We start from the raw sequence: 14852 nt of genomic DNA on the forward strand, positions 1-14852 counted from the left end.
AGATTTTACTTTTCACCAATGTTCATTTTTATCAAGAGCAGGTATCTGGGCTGTCAAAGATAATTTCTCTTGCATTGGGAGGGGCCCCACTATGTGCATCTCACTGAACTGGGACCAAATCTCCCAGCTGAAGCCTGCAGCTACAACAATGATAAAGAAAAGTGTGATCCAACAGCAAGCAAAAGACCTTTCTCAAAGTAATAACCATGTTATTCAGAGTGTTAGCCAATGAAATGTACCTGCCTTTTATTTTTAGCTGCTTGAAGTTGAAAAGAAGATCTTGAATTACGGGTAATCATCTGCTTTTGTGTATTTTTAACAATTACATTGCAGTTCATTTATATTTCTGGATTAATCTGAAAATTTTATTATTAATCTTATTTACTTTCCATTCTTACAAAGTACATAAACCTATATTAGAATATAGCCATTGAGTTGTTGAATGTTTCACCCCAGCAGTTGTCATTGCAAGTGTCACCGATTGGGCTCCGCAGTGGAGAAAGGGTTAATTATCTATCCTGGCAATCAGATCCTCCATCACAAGATATGAGAGTCCATTCATTTGAACTGGAATTGCACAGATGATGGAAAAAAAATTTTAAATGACATAATTTGCCAAAGCTAAAGGTGGGGTTTTCTATGAGCTGTTCAGTCTTGCCCTTTGCCATCCAAGGTCATGCCAAGAGTGGCTGGTACCGTCGGAGCCAGTGAGATCAACTTGCCCAATCAAGAGTTAGCACTTGTGGTGGAAGGGAGAATATGGACAGTGAGTGCAGGAAGCAAGCACCTCTTGGCCAACCAGGCCCATAGTGACATTAGAAAGAATGCTTTAAAGAAAGGAATGAATTATTTTGCTCCATTATAAAGGCAAGTTAAAATCAAAATGATCAAAAATATAATTTTCCTTTCCGCACAACTTTAATGAGTGACATTTCAGATGGATCTATAATCAATGTTTTGTCTTTGTCTCATGTGGTCTGGAACATAAAGAGGTTATGCATTAATGTGCAAAGCCCTGATTGGACCAGGTCTTGATAATCGCAACTTTGCTTTAGACACACCACCACAGGAAAAGTATTTTAAACTTGATTAGAGTACAACACAAATTTACCAGCATGCAGATCATCTGCAGATTTCCTCGTGTTTGCGTTTACCAGCATGACTCCAGGATTTAAAAACCTACATGAGGAAACAGCCTAAACACAGCCTGCATACTGTCAACATTTAAAATACTGCATCTGTGGCAAGTGCTCCTGACAGACTGGGTCCAGGGATTGGAGCTGCAGTTGAATTATGCCAAGGATCATCTGGGAAGCTGCGAGTTTCATAGATGAGACTTTTACTGAATTAGTGACAAGCAAGGTACAGGCTGCAGAGAGACGGGTGAATAGGTAACCAGTGCAGCGTTTCCCCATGTCCATTTCCCTCAGCAACAAGAATATCCCTTTGGATACTGCTAGTAAGGGTGACCTATTAGTGCGCAGCAGAAGAAGCCAGGTCAGTGGCTACTGATGTGAGTTCCTCCAGCATTGTGCGTGTCTTAGGCCAGAATATAAAGAAATATGGTTTGGAGGTAAACTTTAAAGTTCTGATCAATGCCAGAATCTGTCAGGAAAGCTGCCAAATATGGAAAGCTTTGGAATACTGTCCAGAACTTGGGGCAATCTCGAAGAAGGCACACGGACAGCTATACCCATCAGGAATTTGTGGAGTTTTGATATGGCATCCAAGATTCTAACAAACTTCTACACATGTATGGTAGATGACTGGTTGTATCACTACTAGGTATGGAGAATGCACAGGATTGAAAGAGGCTGCAGTGGCTTAAACAACACCATCGTGGACACAACCCTACCCACCAATGAGACATCTTCAAAAGGTGATGACTCAAGAATGCAGCCTGCATCATTAAGAACCCTTACTATCCAGGACATGTCCTCTTCTCATTATTACCATCAGGGAGGAGATACAGCAGCCTGAAAACCCTTCGTCAGGACGTCTCGGCCCAAAATGTCGACAGCGCTTCTCCCTATAGATGCTGCCTGGCCTGCCGTGTTCCACCAGCATTTTGTGTGTGTTGTTGTTTGAATTTCCAGCATCTGCAGATTTCTTCATGTTTGCTCTTACTCTCTTACAAATAGCTTCCTCCCCTCTGCCATCGGATTTCTGAATAGTTCATGAGCTATGAACACCTGCTCACTATTTATTTTGTCAATATTAATTTGTCTTGTACTGTACTGCTGCCCCCAAAAAATGATATATGTCAGTGATAATAAATCTGATTCTAATATTGTAAAATATGAGTATTTTACTGGAGACGTTTTCTGAGTCAATTAGATTAATAACTTGGATACAGACTTATGATCATTTATCTTAAGAAAAAGCAACTTTGTGTCACTTTAAATACTAGACAATAGAATTGCATGCATGCACTTTTAAAAAATATATATATTACGCTATTTATATTCCATAAAGGACACTTGTGACGTAATTAATTGCAAACAATTATTTCCTTCATTGGCTCAGAGTTGAACCTAACTCAGATAGATTGGAGAAAATCTAATTACTCAGATGTTTGTTTTGGGCCCTGGTGAAATAAGTTGTATGAGCTTTTATTTAGTTTTCCTCTGGAGTGATGCCTAAAGTTGAGATCTTTACTTAAGTATGATATGGTAATTTTGAATTTAGCAATTTATCCTTGCCATGCCCACAATGGTGAACTTTCTGAGAAAATTCAAAAAAAAACCATTATTACCAATAATTTCACAGAGTTTCACAGCTACTACTAATGTTTGGATTAAATTGACAGTCTGTTCTTCTTATTACTTCATTTTTCACCATGGTGAGAATTACTAATAATATTGTGGATTCTGGTTATTTGCGACATATCGGGACCAGTATATTTTGGCCCAATTAAGTGGCTGACCCAAATAGCCGAAATTTCATGGAAATAGTTAAAAGGTGTAAAAAAGACAATTATCATTCAACTAAGTAACAAATTACATATTTAAATGAAACAGAGCAAATCAGAACACTGTCAATACAGTACTATAAAACTGTCTGTCAGTTCCTAATATTCATTGGAGAAATTCACCCAGTGTTTACTGCCATTTAAGTAAATAAAATTATTGCAGACACCTAGTGCAGATAATGGAATGCCTTCGTTGCCTTCCTGCGTAAAATCAAAATTAAAAAAACAGCGTCCATCAACCCAAATGGATAACATAACACAAGCAAAAGCAACAGACGCTATTTAAAAACTCTTCACTCTGTAGTGGCTAACTTCCACACAAGTGCACATAACTGACTCTAGTTAGAAGCTGGTAGGCAACAGTCCCCTGAATTAATTAAAGCCAGATAGTGTCCCAAATAAACAAAGTTAATCTTGGCTCTTTTCTTGATTAGATTTCTTTAAGAGTTGTCCCAAATAAGCAACTGCCCGATTAAACAATGGCCCAGTTAACTCAAATCCACTGTAAACATAAAACTACATTTATCATGACATGATCAGTTGTTGACAGTTCATAGACCTTTGTGACTCATAAATATCAGAGAAGTTTTAACCAAAAGTTCAGATCTGTTAGTTGTGATGAGCAGCATTAAGTTCCTAACAATGATATATCATCAATATTGCACTCCATATGAATGGCGAAACCTTTCATAGTTCAATACCTAATCATTCACATTGAAATTTCTAATTATATAATTAAGAACATTCAATTAATACCTTGAAAATTCAGATCATAACCTTTTTGCTATGAATTAACACTACAAAGTTTTTCTTGCACTGTTCTTCAAATGATCTACTAAATTTATTATTTGCTAATTGGTCTTGTCTGGAGCATATAACAACATTTCAGTATCATATGGTTTGTAATTGCGGTATGCATTCAACAAATTTGTTATTGAAATTATCTGTTTTACCAAGATATTATGTTTCCACCCTGTTTTAGACTGAATTCAAAGGCATCATATTTTCAATTTACATTGAGATAGAAATCTCATTTTAAGATGCTTGCCTTTTCAGAAAATAGAATGTTCTAAAATTTAGATTTACATTGGAGGTCCACAGAGAAATTACATTTTCAATGGGCACAAAGAGCAGTAAAGTGACTGGCATAATCTGCCAATCTATTCCATAAATTCCACTCAAATTAAATTGCAAAAATGCACAAATCAACCTCACAAACACCATTTGTGATCATACAGGAATTAGCTTCCATTGCAGTAAGGATGTGCATCATCCAAAATAATACAAACAGGCCCAAAATTTGTTGTCAAGTTCAATTTCATTTCTTTTACCATTGTATTTAACTATATCTAAAACTTTGTTTTATGTTGTATTCCATTACAAGTACTTTCCAAACAGCAGTATAAATTATTTGCCAAGCCACAGGTATGATCATATGATTTTATACAAATAAATCTGAATGACCAGAAAACATTTCAGTTGAACACAAAATACATTTGGTGACAGATATTAATAATTATTAAATACACTAAAACTAAGTATTTGACAATATATACTTTAAAGTATGAATGTTATCACTGAATGTTTTATATATAATATATATATATCTAAAAAAAGAAAACCAACATTCAAACAGGTCACCAATACACCAGTGTACTGGAAAAAAAATAAAATTAGAGTAAAAAGTGCGATATTTTTGTATCATTAAAGCTGGCATAATTCCATCCTTGCTCCTTTCACTTAAAACTAATCAAATCTTGTGGGGGGCAATCTGTTCCCCCCCCCCCAAAAAAAATTACAGTTTAAGTTGCAGAAACAAAACAACTTCAGATGTGTAACAAGTAAATTGTGAACATATGTCTAAACATAATCAGTATTATTTTGCCAGGAGAAGCTGAAATTGCATGTTGGGTAACAGGCATCTTCCTTATTCACAATAATCAGATCATAATAAGTGGTCAGCCTTATGAACATCATTCATCCTCAGAAAAGTTTAGAAGCAATTCACTGATAATTCACTGCTCATATATTATCACTGCTGTAATCTCAATAGATTTATCGGTCCTCAAGGAGTTTGTCAACAAAATATGTTAAATTTACAATGCATATTCTCCATTTATAACAGCAAATTATAAACTGGTGATGTTTTATTAACTTTGTATTAAAGCCTGAAAAAACACTACCAGCAGTTACCTATTTCTAATATAGCTGAAGACATCTTTGGGTAAAAGTACTGTTTGAATTTCATGAAAGCACCCAATGTCTTGAGTTATTTTCCATAAATGACATGTAAACACAAGTGACCATCAGTACTCTACACTCAATTGCAAAAATTGAAGTCAAGGATAGCTGCAGGTACATGAAAGTTAGTTCACAAACTAATCAGTTAAGTTAATCAATTAAAAAATATTGGAGGATTTTAGACTGTAACACAGCAGAAATTTGGCTGAAAGAAAAACACTGCAGCTAGCTCAAATAAGAATGTAAATAAATGCATATTTTGTGAGAAATAATAATTCAAAATGTATAAATTTCACTTTTCTACATCTTTAAACTGATTGTAAAAAAATTAACAAAGATAAATTTCCATTATAGCTCATATTTACTGTTGGTTCTCCAAACAGGGAGCTTGAAAAACCAACATTACAATTTATAAATATATGCATAAACTTATTTATAAACTTATTCTTAATTTTGGTCAGTTTTTTTCCAATTTCCAATGTTGCAAGACGAGATCCTGTCAGTAACTATGGCTGATACGATTAGTATTTCCATTAAAGCAAACATTTATTGATGGACACCAAAATCCTTTACTTCATACCGTAAAAAGGCATATATTCAGCAGGTGTGAACCTCTGACTGTCTGGCATACGAAGAGCTGTGATAGCATTCTCTATTTGTAAGTCTGTTCACCATGGATACCATGGAGATTTTCTAGTCCTGTCAGCAGTTATCAAAGAAAGACTATGTAATTTGCAGGGATTAGACCTGTTTTGCCTTCATATGTTCCTTGTAGCCATCCTGGTTCCACCGACGCATGCACTAGGGTTTAAACAAATAGAAACAATATATTTATCATTCAGCATACTTCAATTTAATATCAAAACTTTGCTGTTAAAACAAACAAGTTCTGGTAGTAACATACTTCTGCAGAAACAAACTGGTTTCAATCTTTGCACAACAGTTAGTTTAAGAAAATCAAACAAAGTCTAAACTTATGACATTCAAAACGATAACAAACTATGTAAAGGTGCTGTACGTTTTAATTCCGATTCTCATTCCGACGTGTTGGTCCATGGCCTCCTCTTGTGCCAGGATGAGGCCACCCTCAGAGTGGAGGAGTAACACCTTTTATTTTGTCTGGGTATCCTCCAACCTGAAAGCATGAACGTTAATTTCTCCTTCTGATAAACAAATCTCACCCCCCAAACACACAGACTTCCTTTATTCCTTATTCTGACCTTCTCACCAGCCTATTACTTACGCCAGATCCACTCCTTCCCTTTCTAATATGGTCCACTCTCCTCTCCTATCAAATTCCTTCTTCTCCAGCCCATGACTTTTCCCACCCACTTGATTTTACCTACTACCTGCCAGCTAGCCTCTTTACCCTCCCCCCACCTTATTATTTTGGCATCTTCCCCCTCTCTCCTCAGTCCTGAAGAAGGGTCTCAGCCCAAAATATCAACTGTTTATTTGTTTCCACAGATGCTGCCTAACCTGCTGAGCTCCTCCAGCATTTTGTGAGTGTTACTTTGAATTTCCAGCATCTGCAGAGTTTCTCATGTTTATAATAGACAAGAAAGTTCCAGGAGTGGACCACGGGCACGAGTTGCCCTGAGCAGGAGACCAGGGACTTCGATCTACTACATTTTTTGCCGATCGAAGTGTCGAGGAAGATTGAAACATTGAGGCAAATGTGGAGAAGGCCAGGGCAGCAATTGCTCTCCGCGTGTCGGGCTGGGGTTCGAGAGGTCACAGGTCGGTGGATCAGCAGTTGCTCCCCAAGGAAGAACTGAGTTCAAGCTGTCACCTTGGGATTCCAGATTCTGAGACATGACTATTGGTGTGGACCAACACATATATTGTCTCTTTCAGTTTTACTGTGTTTTCTTTCCTGTTGCCAAACGACAGGTGGGTGATATGTTACTTTTCTGGGCAAGGGAGGAGTTGGGGGATTGATGTTGAGGCTTGGAAGTTAGGGGTTTGATGTTTCAGCTGCTGTGTCTGGGAGGGTGATCTGTTAGTTTTTATGCGGGACAAGGGTTCTTTTTCTGCAAGAGGTGGGGGGGGAATTTATGTCTTTTCTTCTAACGACTTTCATAGCTTTTCTGTATTTCATGGCTATCTGGGGTATCAGGAGTGTATTCTGCGTACATACTTTGATAATAAAATAAAGCTTTGAACTTGATTGACACTCCCACAGTTTAATGAAATTGATTTCAAAACCACATTAAATCAGAAACAAACAGGTTTCTTACATTAAGCCCACAGCAAAATTATGTTAAAATAAACAAATCCACCGAATTTGAGCGGAGTAAATGATAATGACTGGATGAGCAGTTTGGCTTTTAAATCCACGACACTGCAGGAGAAATGTTGGCATAAAGACCTGAGATGTTCTATCATTGCAGCCTTGGGAAGGAATAATTTGCATTAAAAATTTGAGGGATGTAATGTACTTCTATTAACATCAACCTCAGATGATGATTAATCCACATCTAGAACCCATGCATTGTTGGTTTTGAGTGTGAGAATTAATGCTGGTATTTTCAGATCCATTCTGTGTGCTTGACTTTCACCAATTTTACTTGAAAGATTGGAGAGTTCTTTTGACTTTATAGGGACTCGGCCTACAGTGCCTCACTACAGACGTGATCTCCCTTGCCGGTTCCATCCATTGCCTCTTGCCCCCTCTGCTGCAAAGTACCTCCCTGCTGCTCCCTTTACCCTTCCATTCAGATGAAGAATTGTTAAAACCCACCACTCCATCCATACTTCTTCCAGCACAGAGATGAATCAATAACCAGCTCCCCTTCAAGAGCTGGAATTTTGATGTTACTTATTAATGTTTCAGTTACACAGGAGCACATTATTGTTGAAATGACAAGTATTTAATGCTCATCAGTGAGGAAATCAATGTGCTACACATTTTAATTGTCAATGAACTTGTGTTCAAGCTGTACAAAAGGACACACCATTGCACAAAAATAAACACGCGTGCAGAATCAGTCTCTTAAAGGTTTAAAGATTCTTGTGTCAGTCTATGAACTCTTCGTGAGAAAACAGAAGTCAAAGACTTCAAAATCAGATTTAACATCACCAGCAAATGTTGTGAAATTTACTGTCTCTGCGGCAGCAGTACAATGCAGAGGCAAAAAAGCTGTTCCTGAATCGCTGAGTGTGTGCCCGATAGTAGCAATGAGAGCAGAGCATAGATGCCCCATTTTTGAGGCATTGCTCCTTGAAGATGGTCTAGATACTACGGAGGATAGTGCCCATGTTAGAGCTAAGTGTATGACTCTCTGCAACTCATTTCGATCCTGTGCAGTAGCCGCCCTAAGACGGTGCTTGCATGAAGTTGCTAGATCATGAAACCATACATTTCACTTCTTTTTGTCTTTTACCTTTGTTTATTGTCGTGAATGTGACTCTGGAACTGTTGGAGACTGTGATTTGCGATTTGGAGACTGTTTTGAGTGTTGGTGTTCTGCAGTCTCCAAGGGAGACTCCAAGGAGGCAAAGGCAGCTTTTGGGAACCTCCGAGTGAGAAGGCTGTGAACCAATGTTCGAATCCATTTCATCAATTAAAGCGATGAGGGAGATTGAAATACTGGCTGCCTGCCTTTTTGTTGCTGGTGAGATCGTTCTGCTATGGAGAGGGGACGCTGCCTTTTTGTTGCTGGTGAGATCGCTCTGCTATGGAGAGGGGACTCTGCCTTTTTACGGCTGGTGAGATCACTCTGCTATGGAGAGGGGACTCTGCCTTTTTGTTGCTGGTGAGATCGCTCTGCTATGGAGAGGGGACGCTGCCTTTTTACGGCTGGTGAGATCGCTCTGCTATGGAGAGGGGACGCTGCCTTTTTACGGCTGGTGAGATCGCTCTGCTATGGAGAGGGGACTCTGCCTTTTTACGGCTGGTGAGATCGCTCTGCTATGGAGAGGGAGAACGTTGCTCAGGTTTTCTGTGTTTTGGATGTGGACTTGCACTGTGGATTTCTTTTTAGTTTTATGGTTTATTTGTATTCTGTGTTTTTCACCCAATCTTTCTAGTTTTATTTTGTGTGTGGCGGGGAGGGGTATTTGGGAGTGAATGTGCCTGTTCATTTTTTTTTTCCGCAGGGAGGAAGGATTTGGGGGATGACGATCGTGCTGCTGTTATTTTCTTTCTTGGCTTCATGGCTATCTGGAGAAGATTTTCAGAGTTGTATACACTGATAATAAATGAACCTTTGATGCAGCCAGTTAGAATGCTCTCCACTATACATCTGTAGAAATATGCTAGTGTCTGTGGTGACATACAAAATCTCCACAAACTCCTAATGAAATACAGCCACTGCCGTGCCTTCTTTGTAGCTGCATCGATATGTTGGGCCCAGGATAGATCTTCAGAGATGTTATCACCCAGAGATGTGACTCCACAAAATTACAGCGAAAAGATTCGAATTGATAAAAAAAATTAGGTATTGTTAACAAAATGGACTCAAAATCCGTAACTGGTGACACAACTCAAAGTTGTTATGCAGTACAGGCGTCCCCTGCTTTACGAATGTTCGCTTTACGCCACTTGGCTTTTACAAAAGACCTACATCAGTAACCTGTTCTTGTACTACAAAGAGGAATTTCGCTTTTATGAAAATTTTTCCCATATAAATTAATGGTTCTTTGCTTTACGCCATTTCGGCTTAAGAAAGGTTTCATAGGAACGCTCTACCTTTGTAAAGGGGCGGGGGGGAGACACCTGTACTTAAAGAGCAAGTTCACTGAGGGGGGAGGAGGCACCTGGAACCTGTGAGAGTTGAATTTGATTAGGAAGAGATTGAATATATGAACACAGGAGACAACACTGCATACAAATTGCTGAAGTAAGTAAGTAGAGAGGAGAGATTGCTGACATCACTGGGTGTAGGAGGATCATGCAGACATACTGGAAACATTTATCTATGAAGATCAGTTCTAAGTATTTGGACTTCCAAGGAAGTGACTGCACCTCAAGAAATTCAGCAGCTTTGCGAGTGATCCAGGCTGATGGCTGCCACATCAACTGTCATTTCAATCAAATGCATCAATGGCCACTGCTGAAATCATCATAACCCACTGAGAAGCAATTAAGATAGGTCATGATTCAATCCTGACAAGGGTATTTTTCACCAGACGTTGGTTTACCCTACACACCTACACTCAGTAACCAGTTTATTAGGATCACCTAAAGCAAACTTCTGATCAGCCAATCCTGTGGCAGCAACTCATAAAAGCCTGCAGTTGTGGTCAAGCTGATCAGTTGTTGCTCAGACCAAACATCAAAATAGGAAAGAAATGTAACCTAAGTGACTTCGATTGGTGGTGCCAGGAGGGGTGATTTGAGTACCTCAGAAAGTGCTGATCTCCTGGGATGTTCACACACAACAATCTCTAGAGTTTACAGAGAATGGTACAGAAAACCAGTCAGCAGCAGTTATATGAATGAAAATGTCTTGTTAATGAAAGAGGTCAGAGGAAAACAGCCAGACTTGTTCAAGATGATAAGAAGGCAACAGTAACTCAAACAACCACGCATTACAACAGTGGTGTGTGGAAGAGCATCTCTGAATGCAAAACACATCAAACATTAAGGTGAATGAGCAACAGCAGCAGATGAGTGCAAACATACACTCAGCGGCCATTTTATTAGGCATCTCCTCTACCGAATAAAGTGAACTCTGAGTGTTCATTTCACAGTTTGCACATCCATGATGACCACAGCCCCCAAGGAGTAACTCAAAGTCATAATTCTCCTCTTTAACTAAAGGGTGGTGCACAGCTGAGATGTCTAGGACGATAGATCACTACCGGAATTGTCCTTGTTCAATGCATGAAAAGCAGCCAGACTGAACTGGCTGTGATGAGGATATCATCCTGCTTATGTCATAGCATCTCACAATCTGTAGTGACCTTAAATCTTAGCAAGCACTTAACAATTCCAAATTTCCCTTCAATTCAACCTTCCTTGTGTGTATCCTTCATTTGGATACCAGTGAACCACAACCTTGTTAGCCATTGAAGGAACATCAGGTTTACAGTGATGATGAAAACATCACTTGCATACCATACTTAGATACTGACATAGTTAGAGTGGAGCTGGAAAGTACATGTAATGAAATGCAGGGCACTGTTACACGGTGCCCAGGGCAAACACCAAACATATCTCAGATGCTATCTTGACAGAGGGCAGAGTCATGCACAACTTCGGTTGCAGCTGTATCATCTTTAAGGCAACAGCCTACTGAAAGCGGCTGATGATTACAATCAAAGGACTATTTGAGGCATTTGAGAACCTGAGAGACAAACATAAACATAATCTCAAAGAACACAGGGAGGCCTTGATCTAACCCAACACAGGGTTTTCAGTGTGAATGTGGTGGTTTGCTCTATCAGCCTATGTGTTAACCCAATCGGGATGAAGTAGCTGGTAAGTGACATTCCAGCTCACAATACAGCACTGGTGAAACTTCAGGCTGATGTCCTCCCGACTGACCATAAAGCTCAAACTCCAGATACCAATGTTCTAAGGGAGTTCAGAGTGGTGCAGCAGCCCTTCAACCAACAGGTTGCCAGTCTCACCGTTACTCCCCTCTGGGAGTAGCAGTGACTTTGGGTGCACCAGCCTAAAAGCTTTTCCCAGGATGTACTTTCTCTTCCTTCCACTCACCAAAGCCAGTGTTGACTTCTGTCAATTAGGCACTTTATACAGCGGAACAGGCGCAATATGACATCAGGCTTTAAAGTACTCAACTTTGCCGAGGCTTATCAATGAAGCAACTCTCAAATAACCTTCAAGGCCAACCTTCACTTCAACTTTACAGCAGCAGTGAAGCAACGTTGTAAGAGTGTTAGAAAAGGGCAGAAACATTGTATTCAACAGAGAAAGTTAAGTGAAGAAAGTAGTTTATTATGGCAAATTTCCAACAATCAATTACAGTTCCACTTCCGATGGGATGATACAAATTCTTACTTGAACGTGAACATGAAATTAGTAAGGAAACATTGAAATTCTGAAGCAAAACATGCGTTTGAAAGTATAAACACATTCCAAAAATTTAAAGCACCATCTAATAACAAATTCATATTTGAACAGTTAGTGACAACAGCACTTGATTTCACGACAAAAACTTTTATAAGTATTCTTAGAACTCACCATTAGTGAACATTGCCCCCTGCGGGAAGGAAAGCTCATGGCTGTGCTCTGCTTTGCAAGCGTACATAGCTTTGGCATGGCTGTTTCAAAAGACATGTAATTTTGTTACTACGAAGATAAATTTATCATAAACTGGCAGTCAAAGTTATTTACATAAATACTTCATAATATAACATTGGGCAATAAAGAGCAACTATTTTAAACCAGTGTGCATCATTTAGTTACAGATATCTTAATCATAACTTTTTCTTATAACACTTGAATTACCCAAAAGCCAGTATTAACTACAGTCATAGTCTAGCTCCCATCTCAGTGATGGGCTTGAATGCCTATTCTGACATACACTTTCCACAATCAGCCAGTGATGCTTTGAATTGCAAATATGACTGCTTACTGCTCCTAAATTGGGGGAGGATGATGTTCTATCCTGCTATACTCCACTTAAAATTGACAGCAATGCTTTATCATCTCCCAAATGTCACTCAAATGCAGCAAATAATGTGTTTAAGACTGTTTGCTCTTTAATTGTTTTACATAACTGTTGAAGTAGTTAACTGAAGACAAACACCAAATGTAAACCCCATTTCCAAACAGACTGGATGATAACTTGACTTTCAGGTGTCATTGCTCTCTCTCAGGAAAAAGTCAGTATCCAATTGCCTTCGTTAGATCGAAACCTAAAGTGACATGTTCATCATTCTGACAGCATTTTACACTCCTGTATGAATAACTTCAAGCCCACATGAACCACAGACACCAATTCTAATATCATTGTGTTCAGTCCATCAACACTGGACAAATGCCAGCCATGAGTTGGCTGCGTTACGTTGAAACCAGCAAACACAGATGAGCTTAGTTAAATGGTGAAATTTTGACAGAGAAATACAAAATTTTGTTCTAAAATATACTACTACATCTACCCAAGTGCCAAGTTGCACCTTCTTGTAAGTTTGTCAGCTGATTTAACAAAATATAATTCCAGTAAAAATGATACATGAGATGAAACAAACTTGCTATTTACAAGTTGGTTAAAGTTAAAAGGTAACGTCAGAGCTAATCTTTATTAGATTTTAGTAAATTTGGAGACAAGTAGCATAGTAGAACAGGATGTCAAACTGCTCAAGGTGCCTTCAGAATTCACTGTGCCCCCACAATGGAAGTTAGAGACCTTAAACAAAAAGGATTAGTTCTAGTATCTCAGCAGAAAGCTCTCCTTTAAATAGAGTTCAAAGCATCCGAAATGGCCATTGTACAGGGTGATATCATTCATTGTGGCAAATGCCCGGCATTTGTAGAGCATACCACGCACAGATGAAATTTCTCAGACATTGCAAATTGTTAACAATGACAGTGTCTTCTCAAATCATGCATTGAAAATAGTGTAATTCACCCCGTGGAACATCTCAAGTGAATTTCTGGGCCACTATTTTGACAAATTTGGTCAAGACCACGAATGAAAGATCTCGAAGGGAATCTTGGGGTTGCTGCCTACAAGATAGTGACTGCTGAGGAAATGGTCTTATCTGTTGAAATTCTACCTTATTTATTCCATTAATGTTATAAATCTATTAAGCCTGAAATACAAATTCTCCTCTCTTTTACAAATATCAATATAGAAATACTTGCAACAAAAAATGGGACAAAGACCTCCCTTAAACTGCATTTCCATATTGAGTGGATGGGTGGCACGGTGGTAAGCGGACTTGTTTTGCTTTTTATTCTGTTGTTGTTGCTTGTGTTGCTCTGCTAAACATCATGGGAGTGCTATGTTGGCACTGGAATGTGTGATGTCATTTGTGGGCTACCCCCAATGCATCTTTAGGTCATTTTGGTTGTTAATGCAAACTATGCATTTCACTGTATGTTTTGACGTACATGTAATAAATAAATCTGAATCCGAAAGTCAAATTTTTAGTCAAACAGTTTTGAATAAGGAGTCACATGCACTTTTGCTAGGTTATAAAGATTGACATTAAAGCTGGAGGAATTCAAAAACCTCATTAGAACTTGAGAACAAGTGACTCAATAGATCTGTAAATATACGCAGGAGTGGGACCTGGATGGGAACCACTTAATTTTTCAAAGGACTCCTGATATCTCAAATTGGTAGATTAAGAGGAAAGTAGTCTTAATTTGCTTGTTCTTTTACACATTGGTATGATAACTGGCAGCAATAATTTAATTTTGTGATAAACTATAAATGCTATTTACAAAAGTAGTGATATAAACACAATATAAAGTCAATTTCTTACCGTCTAGAAGAATTTTGCTTAGGAGTACCGATATTTTCAAACAACTGAGTTCTGGATGCAACCCTAGGGAGATGGGGAGATATTTGTACAAATCAAGTTAATTGAAAAAATAGTCTTTCATATGAATGACTAAATTAATTAGTTGTCATGCTTTTGAAATAATGTTAATACATTAAATTAATCAAAGTCCATTGAAGCAGTCGTGTTCCATAAGACCAGGAATCTGTTTTCATCA

The 14852-nt window shown here is 38.5% G+C and overlaps 1 protein-coding gene across 2 annotated transcripts in view; it reads right to left on the reverse strand.

Annotated features, from left to right (window-relative positions):
* Positions 1 to 4270: 4270 nt before the first annotated feature.
* arhgap42a (Rho GTPase activating protein 42a) overlaps positions 4271 to 14852 on the reverse strand; it is a 286674-nt gene continuing 276092 nt past the window's right edge. For both annotated transcript variants that reach the window (XM_073043280.1, XM_073043281.1), the window contains exons 22-24: positions 14618 to 14680; positions 12366 to 12445; positions 4271 to 6013 (exon numbers count right to left, since the gene is read on the reverse strand). In XM_073043280.1, coding sequence (XP_072899381.1) covers positions 5925 to 6013; positions 12366 to 12445; positions 14618 to 14680 — 232 coding nt within the window. In that variant the 3' untranslated portion in view covers positions 4271 to 5924. The remainder of the gene's footprint in view (positions 6014 to 12365; positions 12446 to 14617; positions 14681 to 14852) is intronic.

Source organism: Hemitrygon akajei, chromosome 4 (assembly GCF_048418815.1).
Source record: "Hemitrygon akajei chromosome 4, sHemAka1.3, whole genome shotgun sequence".
NCBI lineage: Eukaryota > Metazoa > Chordata > Chondrichthyes > Myliobatiformes > Dasyatidae > Hemitrygon > Hemitrygon akajei.